General features: G+C 39.2%; 1 protein-coding gene and 1 pseudogene across 8 annotated transcripts in view; one reads left to right on the top strand and one right to left on the bottom strand.

Moving 5' to 3' along the window:
* The window catches only part of DOCK3 (dedicator of cytokinesis 3), a 735,684-nt gene that overhangs the window by 635,983 nt on the left and 81,373 nt on the right, over positions 1–18,328 (bottom strand). For all 8 annotated transcript variants that reach the window (XM_033208879.1, XM_033208884.1, XM_033208901.1 and 5 more), the window contains exon 2: positions 17,248–17,331. In XM_033208879.1, the coding sequence (XP_033064770.1) occupies positions 17,248–17,331 (84 nt within the window). The remainder of the gene's footprint in view (positions 1–17,247; positions 17,332–18,328) is intronic.
* LOC117084502 lies at positions 7,103–9,182 on the top strand (annotated as a pseudogene).

The following is an 18,328-nucleotide window of genomic DNA, read 5'->3' as shown; positions in this document are numbered from 1 at the left end:
ATCAGATTCTCCAAAGTCAAAATGAAAGAAAAAAATGTTAAAGGTAGCTAGATCAGGTGACCTACAAAGGCAAGCCCATCAGACTAACAGTGGACCTCTCAGGAAAAACCCAAGCCAGAAGAGACTGGGGGCCAATAGTCCATATTCTTAAAAAAAGAGATTCAAACCCAGAATTTCATAGCTGGCCAAACTGAGCTTCATAAGCCAACAAGAAATAAGATCCTTTTCAGACAATCAAACACTAAGGAAACTCGTTACCCTCAGACCCACCTTTTCAGAGCTCCTGAAGGAAGCACTAAATATGGAAAGGAAAGACCATTACCAGCCACAACAAACACAAACTTAAGTACACAGACTAGTAACACTATAAAGCAACCACACTAACATGTCTCCATAATAACTAGCTAACATCATGATGACAGGATCAAATCTACGCATATCAATAATAACCTTGAATGTAAACGGGATAAATTCCCCAATTAAAAAGTGCAGAGTAAGAGGAACACTTTTACACTGTTGATGGGGTTGTAAACTAGTTCAACCATTATGGAAATCAGTATGGCAATTCCTCAAGGATCTAGAACTAGATGTACCATATGACCCAGCCATCCCACTACTGGGTATATACCCAAAGGATTATAAATTACTCTACTACAAAGACACATGCACACGTATGTTTATTGCGGCACTATTCACAATAGCAAAGACTTGGAATCAACCCAAATGTCCATCTGTGACAGACTGGATTAAGAAAATGTGGCACATATACACCATGGAATACTATGCAGCCATAAAAAGGATGAGTTTGTGTCCTTTGTAGGGACATGGATGCAGCTGGAAACCATCATTCTTAGCAAACTATCACAAGAAGAGAAAACCAAACACCGCATGTTCTCACTCATAGGTGGGAACTGAACAATGAGATCACTTGGACTCGGGAAGGGGAACATCACACACTGGGGCCTATCATGGGGAGGGGGTAGGAGGGAGGGATTGCATTGGGGAGTTATACATGATATAAACGTTATGCACATGTACCCTAGAACTTAAAGTATAATAAAATAAAATAAAATAAAATAAACAAACAAAAAAAAAGTGCAGAGTAGCAAGCTAGACAAAGAACCAAGAGCCATTAATATGCTGTCTTCGAGAGATTCGTGTCACATGTAAAAACACCCACAGACTCGAAATAAAGAGATGGAGAAAAATCTACCAAGAAAAACCTACCAAGAGAAAACAGAAAAAAGCAGGGGTTGCAATCCTAATTTCAGACAAAACCAACTTTAAACCAATGAAGATCAAAAAAAGACAAAGAAGGGCATTACATAATGGTAAAGGATTCAATTCAACAAGAAGACTTAACTATCCTAAATATATATGCACCTAACACAGCAGCACCCAGATTCATAAAGCAAGTTCTTAGAGACCTACAAAGAAAGACTCCCACACAATTGTGGGAAACTTCAACATGCCACTAACAGTATTCAATAGATCATCAAGGCAGAAAATTAACAAAGGTATTTAGTACTTGAACTCAGCATTGGATCAAACAGATCTGATAGACATTTACAGAACTCTCCACCCAAATGCAACAAAATATACATTCTTCTCATTACCACATCACACACAGTCTAAAACTGACCACATACTCAGGACACAAAACACTCCTCAGCAAATGCAAAAGAAGTGAAATCATAACAACCACTCTCTCAGACCACAGCACAATCAAATTAAAAATCAACACTAAGAAATTCACTCAAAACCATACAATTACACATAAGTTAAATAAACTGCTCCCAAATGACTTCTGGGTAAATAATGAAATTAAGGCAAAAATCAACAAGTTCTTTGAAACTAATGAGAACAAAAATACAATATACCCAAAATCTCTGGGACACAGCCAAGGCAGTGTTAAAAGGAAAATATATAGCACTAAATGCCCACACCAAAAATAAATATCTGTCTCAATCTAACATTAAAACTAAAAGAACTAGGGAGCCAAGAGTAAACCAAGCCCAAAGCTAGTGGAAGACAAGAAATAACCAAAATCAGAGGTGAACAGAAGGAGAGGGAAACATGAAAAACCATTCAAAAGATCAATGAAGGCAGGGGTTGGATTTTTGAAAAGAAAATTAATAAAACAGGCCAGGCACGGTGGCTCATGCCTGTAACACCAGTACTTTGGGTGGCCGAGATGGGTGGATCATATGAGATCAGGAGTTTGAGACCAACCTGACCAACAAGGCGAAATCCCGTCTCTACTAAAAAATACAAAAATTAGCTGGGTGTGGTGGCACATGCCTGTAATCCCAGCTACTTGGGAGGCTGAGGTAGGAGAATCACTTGAAGCCGGGAGGTAGAGGTTGCAGTGAGCTGAAATCATGCCACTGCACTCCAGCCTAGGCAACAAGAGCGAAACTCTGCCTCAAAGATAAAATAAATAAAATAAAATAAAAAATAAAGTAAAGTAAAGTAAAATAAAGTAAAATAAAATTAAATTAAATTAAAAAATAACATAAAATAAATAAAACAGATAGATGGTTAGCTAGACTAATAAAGAAGAAAAGAGTGAATATCCAAATAAACACAATCAGAAACAGCAAAGGGGATATTACCACTCATCCCACAAAAATTCAAATAATCATCAGAGACTATTATGAACACCTCTATACACATAAACCAGAAAATCTGGAAGAAATGTTTACATTCCTGGACACATACACCCTCCCCAAAACTGAACCAGGAAGAAACTGAATATCTGAACAGACCAATAATAAGCTCTGAAACTGAATTTTAATAAACTTCCAACCAACCAAAAGAGGCCAAGGAGCAGACAAATTCACAGCCAAATTCTAACAGATGTACAAAGAAGAGCTATTACCATTCCTACTGAAACAATTCTAAAAAACTAAGGAGGAGGGACTCCTCCTCAACTCATTCTATGAAGCCAGCATCATCCTGATATCAAAACCTGTCACAGAACAGGCCAATATCCTTGATGAACATCAATGCAAAAATCCTCAAAGAAATATTAGCAAACCAAATCCGGCAACACATTAAAAAGCTTATCCACCATGATCAACTAAGCTTTATCCCTGGAATGCAAGGTTGCTCTAACATATGCAAATCAATAAACATGATTCATCACACAAACAGAACTAGAAACAAAAACCACATGATCATCTCAACAGATGCAGAAAAAGCTTTTGGTAAAATTCAACACCCCTTTATGATAAAAACTCTCAATAAGCTTGGTAAAATAATAACAGACATCTGTGACAAACCCACAGCCAATGACATAATGAATCTATAAAGCTGGAAGCAGTCCCCTGGAAAACCGGCACAAGACAGAGGTGCCCTCTCTCACCACTCCTAGTCAACACAGTATTGAAAGTCCTTTCCAGAACAATTAGGCAAGAGAAAGAAAGAAGCGGCATTCAAACAGGAAGAGAGGAAGTCAAACTATCCCTCTTTGTAGATGACATGCCTTATACCTACACAACCCCACAGTGTCAGCCCCAAAGCTCCTTAAGCTGAAAAACAATTTCAGCAAACTCTGAGAATACAAAATCCACGTGCAAAAATCACTAGAGTTCCTATACACCACCAACAGCCAACTCGAGAGCCAAATCAGGAACAGAATCTCATTCACTGCCATAAAAAGAATGAAATACCTAGAAATATAGCTAACCAGAGAAGTGAAAGATGATTACAAAAAGAACTACAAAACATTGCTCAAAAAAAAAAAGAGAGGACACAAACAAATGGAAAAACATTTCATGCTAACAGAGAAGAAGAATCTATATCATTAAAATGGTCATACTGCCCAAAGCAATTTACAGATTCAACGCTATTCCTATCAAACTACAATGACATTCTTCACAGAACTAGAAAAATCTATTTTAAAATTCACATGTAACAAAAAAAAAATCCCGAATAGCCAAGGCAATCCTAAGCAAAAAGAACAAAGCTGGAGGCATCATGCCACCCAAATTCAAACTACACCACAGGGCCACAGTAACTAAACATGGTACTAGAACAAAAACAGACACAGAGAGCAGTGGAAAACAACAGAGCACCCAGAAACAAGTCCACACACTTACAACCATCCAATCTTCAACAAACCTGACAAAAACAAGCACTGAAGATGACTCCCTATTCAATAAATGGTGCTGGCATAACTGGCTAACCGTATGCAGAAGATTGAAACCGGAACCCTTCCTTACACCATACACAAAAATCAACTCAAGATAGATTAAACACTTGACCAGGTGCAGTGGCTCACGCCTGTAATCCTAGCACTTTCCAGGCCGAGGCGGGTGGATCACCTGAGGTCAGGAGTTCCAGACCAGTGTGGCCAACATGGTGAAACCCCATTTCAACATGGTGAAACTAAAAATACAAAAATTAGCCAGGCATGGTAGCACACACCTGTAGTCCCTGCTACTTGGGAGGCTAAGGCAGAAGAATCGCTTGAACCAGGGAGGCAGAGGTTGCAGTGAGCCAAGATCGTACCACTGCACTCCATCCTGAGTGACTGACCAAGACTCCATCTCAAAAAAAAAAAAAAAAGATAGATTTAACATTTAAATGTAAACCCCAAAACTGTAATAGATCACCTAGGCGATACCATTCTGGACATAGGAATGGGCAAAGATTTCATGACAAAGGCACCAAAAGCAATCACAACAAAGGCAAAAAGTGACAAATGGGATCTTATTAATTTAGAAGCTTCTGCATAACAAAAGAAACTATCAACAGAGTAAACAACCTACAGAATGGGAGAAAAATTCTGCAATCTCTCCATCTGAAAAAGGTCTAATATCATCTACAAGGAACTTAAATTTACAAGAACAAAAAAAATCCATTAAAAAGTGGGCAAAGGACACGAACACATGCTTCTCAAAAAAAGACATTCATGTGGCCAAGAAGCAAATGCAAAAAAGCTTAGTATCATTGATCATTAGAGAAATGCAAATCAAAATCACAATGAGATACCATCTCACACCAGTCAGAAGGGAAGATCATCACCCAGGCACACAGCCATCAGGTTATCTAAAGTCAAGACAAAGGAAAGAATCTTAAGAGCTGTGAGGCAAAAGTATCAGGTAACCGATAAAGGAAAATTTATCAGATTAAAAGCAGATTTCTCAGCAGAAACCCTACAAACTCAAAGGGACTGAGGTCCTGTCTTTAGTCTCCTTAAACAAAACAACTATCAGTCATGAATGTTTTATCTAGCAAAACTGAGCTTCGTAAATGAAGGAAAGATGTCTTTTTCAGACAAACAAATGCTGAGAGAATCTGCCACTACCAAGCCGACACTACAATAACTGCTTAAAAAAAAAAAAAAAAAAAGAAGCTCTAAATATTGAAACAAAACCTCAAAATACACCAAAATAGAATCTCCTTAAAGGATAAATCTCACAGGACCCATAAAGACCTATAAAACAATAGCAAATGAGAAAAAACAAACAAACAAGGTATTCAGGCAACAACCAGAATGATGAACAGAATAGTACCTCACATCTCAATACTAACATCGAATGTATGGCCTAAATGCTCCACTTTAAAGACACAGAATGGCAGAATAGATAAGAATTCACCAACCATGTATCTGTTGTCTTCAAGAGATTCACCTAACACATAAGGACTCACATAAACTTAAGGTAAAAAGGTAGAAAAAGATACTCCATGCAAACATCAAAAGCAAGCAGAAGGAGCTATTCTTACATCAGACAAAACAAACTTCAAAAGCAAAAGCAGTTAAAAAACACAAAGAGAGATATTATACAATGATAAAAGGACTAGGCCAAGCATGGTGGCTCATGCCTGTATCTCAACACTTTGGGAGGCTGAGTTGGGCAGATTACTTGTGGCCAGGAGTTCCAGATCAGTTTGGCCAACATGGTGAAACCTCATCTCTACTAAAAATACAAAAATTAGCTGGGCATGCTGGTGTACAACTATAGTTCCAGCTACTCAGCAGGCTGAGACACAAGAATCGCTTGAACCCAGAAGGCACAGTCACACCACCGATGACACCAAGATCACACCACTGCATTCCAATCTGGATGACAGAGAGAGAGACTATCTAAAAAACAAACAAACAAAAAGATTAAAAAACTAGTCCAACCGGAAAATATCAGAATCCTAGATATATATGCACTTAACACTGGAGCTTCCAAATTTATAAAACAGTTACTACTAGACCTAAGAAATGTGATGGATGGCAACACAATATTGGTGGGGGACTTCAATAATCCACTGACAGGACTGGACAAGTCATCAAGACAGAAAGACCACAAATAAACAATGGACTTAAACTATACCCTAGAACAAAGGAACTTAACAGATATTTACAGAACATTCTACCCAACAACTACAGAATATACATTCTAATCATCAGTATATGGAACATTATCCAAGATAGATCATATTACAGGCCACAAAACAACTCTCAATAAATTTAAGAAAATCAAAATTACATTAAGTACTCTCTCAGAACACAGTGGAATAAAATTGGAAATCAACTCCAAAAGGAACCCTCAAAACCATGAAAATACATGAAAACTCATCTGCTGCTGAATGATCACTGGGTCAGCAATGAAATCAAGATGGAAATTAAAAGTTATTTGAACTGCATAACAGTGACACAATCGATCAAAACCTCTGGGATGCAGCAAGAGGTGATAAGAGAAAAGTTCTTAACGTTAAACACCTACATCAAAAGTCTGAAAGAGAAATAAGAAGACAGTCTAAGGTCAAACCTCAAGGAACTAGAGAAACAAAAACAAACAACTAAAACCCAGCAGAAGAAAAGAAATAACAAAGATCAGAGCAGAACTAAATGAAATTGAAACAAACAACAAAAAAGAAACAATACAAAAGATAAATGAAACAAAAACCTCGTTCTTTGAAAAGATAATAAAGGGGGGTGGCCAATAAAGAAAGGGGACTGGGCAGGCACACGCCCTCGCAGCCACTCACCTCCCTCTCTGCACGCACACCCACACACCCACACTCCCTCCCCTGCCTCCCTCCCTGCACTCTGCCCACCCTTCCGCCCTCCTTGCCCTCAGACAGAAGGAAGTCCAGAGACATGGGAGCGGTGGCCACGCAGCACAGCGGCCAGCAGCCAAGGCCGGGTCTGAGGAGCAGCCCTGAGGACAGACATTGGGCAGTAGTGAGGAGCCAGACTGGCTGGAGGTTGTAACTCTGGCTACAGTCCCCCCACTGCAGGGACAGACTGCCAAGGCTTTGATCTAGGTGGTGGAAGTGGCCGGCCCAGATGAGATGCTCCAAGTCCCTTGTAATTCTGTTCAGAAGAAAAATCACTAGTGGTCTGCTCTTGCCATAATACCAAACCTTTTTGACTTACGCTTTGGTGCTGCAACACTAGAAGAATTCAGTTTCCAGGAATATCTTTTTTTCATTTGAGTGATTCTTTGGGATGGAAAAATATTTTAGTCTTAATAATTACTTTGTTTTAAAGCTATTTTCTTTACAGTCTGAACTGCTTAAAAAATTGAACCATTTACCAACAAGGCGCACAGCCATTTCTCACCAGGAGCTGGTTGAAAACTGTGCTGTGAGTATAGCAGGAATGGCACAAGAGGTAGCCATCATGGGCAAGTGCCATCCAGCTTTCATCATGGTGTCAACAAGGAACTTGACCTATCCACCAAAGTGTAACACAGGGAATCAGGAAGTCCTTATTTTACGTTTGTGGACACCATGATGAGTAAACCACATCTCAATGAAACAAAGAAGAGCCATACTTTAGGGAGACAAGAGCAGAGTCTAATAGGCATGCTATTAAGGAAGACAAGGAGAACTCTGATGACACAGAAGAGAAAGAAGAAGAGGAAGAAGTCTCTTGCAAAAGGGAGCAGATCATAGTGGAGGTAAACCTTAATAATCAAACATTAAATGTACCTAAAGGGGAAAAGGGTACCTCTTCTCAATCCAAAGAGACTCCTATTCTTCAACAGTGAGGAGGAAGAGAGTGAGGAAGGGGCCACAGATAACAGCAATGACTGGAGAGAATGAAAAGCAGAAGAAAAAGAAGAAGATAATAGAGAAAGTCAGAATTACAGAAAGGAGAACGAGGAGAGCTGCCTCTGTTGCTGCAGCTACCACTTCCCCTACTCCCAGAACTACAAGAGGTTGCAGGAAGAGCGTAGAGTCACCTGGGCATAAGAAGTGGGCCACAAAGGAGCCTGAAGCACCAGTTCAGAAAGCTAAGTGTGACCTGTGAGAAGTGCCCCAGGGTTTTTTGTTTTGTTTTGTTTTTGTTTTTTTGAGGCAGAGTTTTACTCTTGTTGCCCAGGCTGGAGTGCAATGGTGTGATCTCGGCTCACCACAACCTCCACCTCCTGGGTTCAAACGATTCTCCTGCCTCAGCCTCCCGAGTAGCTGGGTTTACAGGAATGCGTCACCACACCCAGTTAATTTTGTATTTTCAGTAGAGACGGGGTTTCTACGTGTTGATCAGGCTGGTATCAAACTCCTGACCTCAGATTATCCGCCCGCCTCGGCCTCCCAAAGTGCTGGGATTACAGACATGTGCCCCAGGATATTTAACACTCACTGGTGTCTGGAGAAGCACATGAACATTACTCATAGGCACATGCGGATTTGTGATAAATGTGGCAAGAAGTTTGTCCTGGAAAGCGAGCTGTACCTTCACCGGCAAACAGACTGTGAAAAAAGCATTCAGTGTGTCTCCTGTAATAAATTGTTCAAGAAACTGTATCCTTCATTAACATATCAAGATCATCTATGGTTACGCAGAAAAGAAATTTTCCTGTGAAATTTGTGAGAAAAAATTCTATACCATGGCTCATGTGCGAAAACACATGGTTGCACACATGACAGACATGCCATTTACATGTGAAACCTGTGGAAAATCATTCAAATGCAGTATGCCACTCATGGTGCATTCCCTGCAGCATTTTGGAGAGAAGCTCTTCAGAGGCGAGAACTGTGATGAAAGGTTTCAGTACAATTATCAGCTACACACCCACATGAGCATCCACATTGGGCACAAACAGTTCATGTGCCAGTGGTATGGCAAAGATTTCAACATGAAGCAGTATTTTCACGAACACATGAAAACAAACACTGGAGAGAAACCCCTTATCTGTGAAATCTGTGGCAAAAGATTTCATAAATCATAAAGGCCAGAGTGAGGACAACTTTAAATGATAAAGGCCAGAGTGAGAACAACTTTGTGCGGCAGCTGGAAAAGAACAGTTCAGCATAGCATCACTAATATCCATCTCCTTAAGTGTGTTCTCCAGGAGATACGTTCCCATGTGTGAATGTGCACAGAGGGAGTCGGTGGGTGTTTCTTTAGCTCTCAGACTCTCCTCGGCCTCCACTAAGAGTTCTGTCATTGTCACTGAAACAACAGTTCTAAGGAAATGAACAAGATGACGACCTTGAGCTCACAGAGGGACTGTCATCTAAACCAAGGGAACCACCAAACTAAAGCCCAATTTGCTTGTATTTTCTGGTGACTTTTCTAAGTTTCAAATACTCAGACTTCTGGAATTTTATAATTTCATATCAGCTGATTAAAGAAAAAAGAAAAGATGGGCCGGGCGCAGTGGCTCAAGCCTGTAATCCCAGCACTTTGGGAGGCCGAGACGGGCGGATCACGAGGTCAGGAGATCGAGACCATCCTGGCTAACACGGTGAAACCCCGTCTCTACTAAAAACTACAAAAAAATAGCCGGGCGAGGTGGTGGTGCCTGTAGTCCCAGCTACCCGGGAGGCTGAGGCAGGAGAATGGCGTGAACCCGGGAGGCGGAGCTTGCAGTGAGCTGAGATCCGGCCACAGCACTCCAGCCTGGGTGACAGAGCGAGACTCCGTCTCAAAAAAAAAAGAAAAGATGAATAACACTGATAGACCATTAGGAAGATTAACCAAGAAGAGAGAAAATCCAAATAAGCTCAATTAGAAACAAAACAAGAGATATTACAAGCAATACCAAAGAAATACAAAAGATCATTCAAGGCTACTATGAACACCTTTATGGGCACAAACTAGAAAACCTAGAGGAGATGGACAAATTTCTGGAAATATACAACCCTCTTAGATTAAACCAGGAAGATATACAAACTCTGAACAGACAAATAACAAGCAGTGAGATAGAAATGATAATTAAAAAAAAAAAAATGCCAACAAAAAAAGGCCAGGACCAGAAGGATTCACAGCTGAATTCTCTCAGACATTCAAAGAAAAACTGGTAAAAATCCTGCTGAAACTATTCCAAAAGACAGAGAAAAGAGGCACTCCCTAAATCATTCTATAAAGCCAGCATCACCTTAATACCAAAACCAGGAGAGGACATAACAAAAAAAGAAAACTACACACCAATATCCTTGATGAACATGGATGTAAAAATCCTCAACAAAATACTAACTAACTGAATCCAACAGCATATCAAAAAGATAATACACCACGATCAAGTGGGTTTCGTACCAGGAACACAGGGATGGTTTAACATAGGCAAGTCAATAAATGTGATATACTACATAAACAGAATTTAAAACAAAAATCACATGATCATCTCAATAGATGCATAAAAAGCATTTGACAAAATCCAGCACCCTTTATGATTAAAAACCTCAGTAAAATTGGCATAGAAGGGACATACTTTAATAAAAGCCATCTAAGACAAACCCACAGCCAACACTATATTGAATGAGGAAAAGACAAAAGCATTCCACCTGAGAACTGGAACAAGACATGGATACCCACTTTTACCACTTCCCTTCAACATAGTACTAGAAGTCCTAGCCAGAGCAATCAGACAAGAGAAAGAAATAAAGGACATCCAAACTGGTAAAGAGGCAGTCTAATGATCACTGCTCACCAATGACATGATCATATACCTAAAAAACCCGAAAGACCCATCCAAAAAGCTCCTAGAACTGAAAAATAAAGTCAGAAAAGTTTCGGAATACAATCTTTTTTTTTTTTTTTTTTTTTTTTTTTGAGATGGAGTTTTGCTCTTGTCACCCAGGCTGGAGTGCAATGGCACAATCTCAGCTCACTGCAACCTCTGCCTCCCAGGTTCAAGCAATTCTCCTGGCTCAATCTCCCAAGTAGCTGGGATTACAGGCGTGCACCACTACACCCAGCTAATTTTTGTATTTTTAGTAGAGACAGGGTTTCTTTTTTTTTTTTTTTTTTTTTTTTTTGAGACGGAGTCTTGCTCTGTCACCCGGGCTGGAGTGCAGTGGCCAGATCTCAGCTCACTGCAAGCTCCACCTCCCGGGTTCACGCCATTCTCCTGCCTCAGCCTCCCGAGTAGCTGGGACTACAGGTGCCCACCACCTCGTCCGGCTAGTTTTTTGTATTGCTAGTAGAGATGGGGTTTCACCGTGTTAGCCAGGATGGTCTCGATCTCCTGACCTTGTGATCCGCCCGTCTCGGCCTCCCAAAGTGCTGGGATTACAGGCTTGAGCCACCGCGTCCGGCCTAGAGACAGGGTTTCACCATGTTAGCCAGGCTGGTCTCAAACTCCTGACCTTAGGTGACCCACCCACCTTGGCTTCCCAAAGTGCAGGGATTATAGGCATGAGCCACCGTGCCTGGCCACAGGATACAAAATTGATATACACAAATTTGTGGCACTGCTATACACCAACAACCAACAGGCTAAGAATCAAATCAAGAACTCAACCCCTTTTACACTAGCTGCAAATAAAATAAAATACTGAGGAATATACCTAATCAAGGAAGTGAAAGACCTCTAGAAGGAAAACTATAAAACACTGCTGAAAGAAAACATAGATGACACAAACAAATGTAAACACATCCCATGCACATGAATAGGTAGAATCAATATTGTGAAAATGAACATACTGCCAAAAGCAGTCTACAAATTCAATGTGATTCCCATCAAAATACCACCATCATTCTCCACAGAACTAAAAACAACAAACCTACAATTCATATGGAACCAAAAAAGAGCCCACACAGCCAAAGCAAGACTAAGCAAAAAGAGCAAATCTGGAAACATCACATTACCCTACTTCAAACTATACTATAAGGCTATAGTCACCAAAACAGCATGGTACTAATATAAAAATAGGCACATAGACAAATGGAACAGAATAGAGAATCCAGAAACAAAGCCAAATACTTATAGCCAAATGATGTTTGACAAAGCAAACAAAAACATAAAGTGGGGAAAGGACACACCTTATTCAACAAATGGTGCTAGGATAATTGGCAAGTTACATGTAAAAGAATGAAACCGAATCCTCATCTCTCACCTTACACAAAAATTAACTCAAAGACGGGTGCAGTGGCTCATGCCTGTAATCCCAGCACTTTGGGAGGCTGAGGCGGGTGGATCACTTGAGGTCAGGAGTTCAAGAGCAACCTGGCCAACATGGTGAAACCCCATTTCTACTAAAAATAAAAAAATCAGTCAGGCGTGGTGGCAGGCACCTGTAATCTCAGCTACTCGGGAGGCTGAGACAGGAGAATTGCTTAAACTTGTGAGGCAGAGGTTGCAGCGAGCCCAGATCATGCCACTGCATTCCAGTCTGGGCAGAGTAAGGCTCCATCTCAAAAAAAAAAAAAAAAAAAATCAACTCAAGATGGATCAAAGACTTAAATCTAAGACCTGAAAACATAAAAATTCTACAAGGTAACATCGGAAAACCCCTTCTAGACACTGGCTTAGGCAAAGACTTCATAACCAAAAACACAAAAGCAAATGAAACAAAAACAAAGATAAATTGATGGGACTTACTTAAACTAAAAAGCTTCTGCACAGCAGAAGAAATAATCAGCAGAGTAAACAGATAATCCACAAAGTGGGAGAAAATCTTTGCAAACTATGCATCCAACAAAGGACTAATATCCAGAATCTACAAGGAAGTGAAACAAATCAAGAAGAGAAAAACAAATAATCACATCAAAAAATGGGTTAAGGACACGAATACACAATTCTCAAGAATTGTCCATTCAGAATCTTCTCAAGAAGATACACAAATGGCCAACAAACACATGAAAAAATGCTAAACATCATTAATCACCTGAGAAATGCAATTAAAATCACAATGAGATACCACCTTACTCTTGCAAGAATGGTCATAATTTAAAAATTAAAAAATAATAGATACTGGCACGGATGTGGTGAAAAGAGAATACTTTTATACTGCTGATGAGAACATAAACTGGTACAACCACTATGAAAAACACATGGAGATTCCTTAAAAAACAAAAAGTAGATCTACCATTCGATCCAGCAATCCCACCACTGGGTATCTACCCAGAGGAAAACAAGTAATTATACAAAAAAGACACATGCACACGCACGTTTATAGCAGCACAATTCTCAATTGCAAAAATATGGAACTAGCCCAAATGCCCATCAGTCAATGAGTGGATAAAGAAAACAGGTGGTGGTACAGACACACACACACAGACACACACACACACAGATACACAGAGACACATGCCATGGACTATTCGGCCATTAAAAAAAGAAAAAAAAAAAAATCATGGCATTCACAGCAACCTGAATGGAACTGGAGACCATTATTCTAAGTGAAGTAACTCAGGAATGAAATACCAAACATCGTATGTTCTCACTTATAAGTGGGAGCTAAGCTATGAGGATGCAAATGCATAAGCATGATACAATGGACTTTGGGGACTCAGTGGGGGGAGGAGTGGGAGGTGGGTGAGGGATAAAAGGCTACACATTGGGTACAGTGTACACTGCTCGGGTGATGGGTGCACCAAAATCTCAGAAATCACTACTAAAGAACTTACTCATGTAACCAAACACCACCTGTTCCCAAAAACCCCACTGAAATTAAAAAATGTAATTTCAAAACAATTTTCTTAAAAAAGCTACATGCAAAAAACAAAAACCTCAAAAAATAACAGGTACTGGTGAAACTGCTGAGACAGAGGAATGCTTAAAAACTGTTGGCAGGAGTGTAAATTAGTTCAACCATTGTGAAAAACAGTGTGGCAATTCCTCAAAGACCTAAAAACAGAACTGCCATTCGACCCAGCAATCCCAATATTGCATATGTACCCACAGGAATATAAATCATTCTATCATAAAGACATATGCATGTGTATGTTCACTGCAGCACTATTCACAATAGCAAAGACATGGAATCAATCTAAATGTCCATCAATGGCAGACTACAGAAAATGTGGAACACATACACCATGGAATACTATACAGCCATAGAAAAGCACAAGATACTGTCCTTTGCAGGAACAAGGATGGAGCTGGAGGCTATTATCCTTAGCAAACTAACATAGGAACAGAAAAACAAATACCATATATTCTCACTTACAACTGGGAACTAAAAGATGAGAACACATGGACACATAGAGGGCAACAACAGACACTGGTGCCTACCAGAGAATGGAGGTTAGGAAGAGGGAGAGGATCAGGAAAAATAACTAACGGATACTAGGCTTAATACCTGGGTGACAAGATAATCTGTACAACAAACCCCTGTGACACGAGTTTACAAATATAACAAACATGTACATGTACCCCTGAACCTAAATCAAAACTTAAAATAAATAAATATTTCAATTTAAAAAAAATACTACAAATAGAACTACTATATGGCTGAGTGCGCTAGCTCATGCCTCTAATTTCAGCATTTTGGAAGGCTGAGGTGGGCAGATCACTTGAGCCCAGGAGCTCAAGACCAGCTGCCTGGGCAACATGGCAAAACCCTGTATCTACCAGAAAATGCAAAAATTAGCCAGGCCTGGTGACGTGGTACACCTGTAGTCCCAGCTACTCAGGAGGCTGAGGTGGGAAGATCACCTGAACCCAAGGAGGTCGAGGCCACAGTGAGCTGTGATGGCACCACCGCACTGCAGCGTGCTGACAGAATGAGACCCTGTCACCAATAAAGATACTCAAGATATAGAATCAACCTAAGTGTCAAATAACAGATGGATGAAGAAAATATGTTGTATATACACAATGGAATACTATTCTGCCATTAAAAAAAATACTGAAATCCTGCCATTCGTAGTAATGTGAATGGAACTAGAGGACATTATGTTAAGTGAAATAAGCCAAAAAGAGAAAGTTAAACACCTCATATTCTTACTCATACGTGGAAGCTATCAAAAAAAACCTGAACCAAGGATACTGGGAGGGGAGGGGTAAGGGAGGATTTGAAGAGATTTGTCAAAGATACAAAATTACAACTAGATAAAAAGAATGAGTTCTAATGTTCTATCCCATATGACTATAATTAATAATAATATATAGTTTCAAAAAGCTAAAAGCAAAATATTGAACTTTCTCAACCAAAAGAAATGATGTTTAGGATAATAGATATTCTGGTTACCCTGATCTGATCACTATATATGTATCAAAACATCACTATGTACCCATGAATACAATTATTATTTGTCAGTTAAAAAATAAAAATTTTAAACAGAGCCTGGCACCGCCCCTCACTCTTGCTTTCTCTCTTGCCGTGTGATCTCTGCACGTACAGGCTTCTCTTTGACTTTTGCCATGAGTGGAAGCTTCCTGAGGCCCTCACCAGAAGCAGAAGTTGGTGTCACAGCCTACAGAACCATGAGGCAAATAAATCCCTTTTCTTTATAAATTATGCAGCCTCAAGTACTCCTTTATAACAACAAATAAACAGAATAAGACAGTAGGTATTCTTGTCTCACTTTCAGATCTCAGTGAAAACTCTTTCAATATTTTACGACTGAATATGATGTTTGCTACAGGTATTTTAGTAGCTACCCTTTATTAAATAAAGAAAATTACCTTCTATTCTCAGTTTCCTTAGAGTTGTTATCATAAAAGGGTGCTGATTTATACTTCTGTTCTTAAAAAAATTTAAAACAGGTGTAGCTCACTTTCCAGAAAAAGTGCATTCCTAAATATATATGATTCCTGGGTCATGATAGGTTACATGTCCCCCCGTACCCCTCTTAACAGTAACCCAACTAGATTAGAGCTCCACTCCCATATACATTGGTTCTATACCCACACTGCAACAGTTCTACTTCATTATATCATCTGAGATGGCTTGTAGCCATGCTGAACTGCTAGTCCAGGCTTCCCAAGTTATTTCCCATGGCATCAATTTTGCTTTTGTTAATACTCTGATTTTGTGTAATTTCTCTCTAAATTTATTTTTCCCACAAATCTTATTGATTTAACTACAGATTCTGAAGAACATGATCCATCTCAAGAATGTGTAAATGTTACAGTAGAAATACCCATATATGCCACAGAAGAGGACAGCAGACAAGCCAAACTACATTTAAACGTATTTAGGCTGGGTACAGTGGCTCACGCCTGTTAATCCCAGCACTTTGGGAGGCTGACGCAGGTGGATCACCTGAGGTCAGGAGTTCAAGACCAACCTGGCCAACATGGTGATATCCCATCTCTACTAAAACTATAAAAATTAGCTGGACGTGGTGGCGGGTGCCTATAATCCCAGCTACTAGGGAGGCTGAGGCAGGGGAATTACTTGAACCCGGGAGGCAGAGGTTGTAGTGAGCCGAGATTGCACCATTGCGCTCCAGCCTGGGCAACAAGAGCAAGACTCCCTCTCAAAAAAAATTATAAATAAAAATCAAAAAATATTTAAGGGCTTGTTTTAATTAGGACTAAAGATGCCCAGTCAATCAGATGGAAACACACAAATGAATGGACTGTAAGGTAGTTCTATTCAAAGGCAGCTAAGCACAGGTAGATTACCTATTTGTAAAAAATAAATAAGAGGGCACAAAATACAGTTAGATACAATGAGTAAGATCTAGTATTTGATAGCACAATAGGGTGACTACAGTCAGCAATAATTTGTTGCATATTTTTTAATAATTGAGGGAGTACAACTGGAACTTTTGCAACACAAAAAAAGGTAAATGCTTGAGGTGATAGATACTACATTTACCATGTGATTATTACACATTGTATGTCTGTACCAAAGTATCTCATGTACCCCATAAATATACGTTAAAAAGTGTTCTGATAGCCAGAAATTAATTATCTAATTGTTGCTAATACATTAGAATCAAAAAAGCTCACACCTTTATGCTGAACATAGATCAGAATTTTATATAACACTATTTCATCATGTGACTAATTATGGCTCCAGAATTACTGCTTATAATCTTATTAGCACAAAATAAATGTATATAATACTGCCAAAAATGATCACAATTTATGTGCTTTGTAGGTCCATACTCACCTTCACATTTTTCAAGAATCTGGACTGTTTCTCCTATTTCTAAGACCAACCCTTGAGGGACAGATCCTCGAAAGCTGCATATCACTAGAAAAGCAAGGATAAACACACCAATTAGCATTTTTAAACACTGAGACAGGGTTAGAGTCACTGAATTAAGCACTAAATTTTCTTAAATGTATACCTTCCCTTCTTTACTAATTCCTCTTTCTAAAGTGTAAACCCCTGTCCATTTAATCTACATTTTGAAAAATAATATTAGCAGTTTGGGACAATAAGACACATTGTGGGAAAACTGCTATCCACAAGTGGTGGGTGCATGTGTGCTTGTAGAAAAACATTTCTATTAACAGAGTCTCTGTCCCTTGGATATCCTGTGTTCGAGTGTCCTTTTTGAACAAGTTTGTATCAATTACTTAAGAAAAAAATAATATTAGGAGCTTCTTATCTACCACAAGCAAACACATAGATATGTTTTAAAAGAATCATCAAATAAATTTGATTATGCTTTGAAAAGCAGAAATCTCATAATAAAAATGAACAGAAATCAGTGAAATAGGAAGCAAATGCACAACAGAAAAAATCTATAGATAACAATCAAAATCCCATAACTTTTTTAAGGAAATTGACAAACTGATTACAAAATTCATATAAGAATACAAAGAATACAGAAAAGCCCCATCTTACCTCAAAGTAATAAAAGCCATATATGACAAACCCACAATCAAATCACACTGAATGGGGAAGAGTTTAAAACATTCCCCCTTAGAACTGGAACAAGATAAGGATGCCCATTTTCACTTGTCTTTGACATAATACTAGAAGACCTAATCAGAGCAATCAGGCAAGAGAAAGAAATAAAGGGCATCCAGATTGGAAAAGAAGATGACAAACTGTGACTATCCATCAATGATATAATCATACACCTAGAAAACCTGTCATACAAAAGATTCCTAGATCTAATAAACTAATTCAGTAAAGTAAGGTCTCAGGTACAAAATCAATGAAACAAATCAGTAGCACTGCCATACACCAAAAACCAATCTGAGAATCAAATCAAGAACTCAATCCCTTTTACAACAGC

This window comes from Trachypithecus francoisi, unplaced genomic scaffold (genome assembly GCF_009764315.1).
Source record: "Trachypithecus francoisi isolate TF-2019V2 unplaced genomic scaffold, Tfra_2.0 Lachesis_group0, whole genome shotgun sequence".
Lineage (NCBI taxonomy): Eukaryota > Metazoa > Chordata > Mammalia > Primates > Cercopithecidae > Trachypithecus > Trachypithecus francoisi.
Note: the sequence above shows the minus strand (reverse complement) of the source record. Positions and strands in the feature narration are given on the sequence as shown.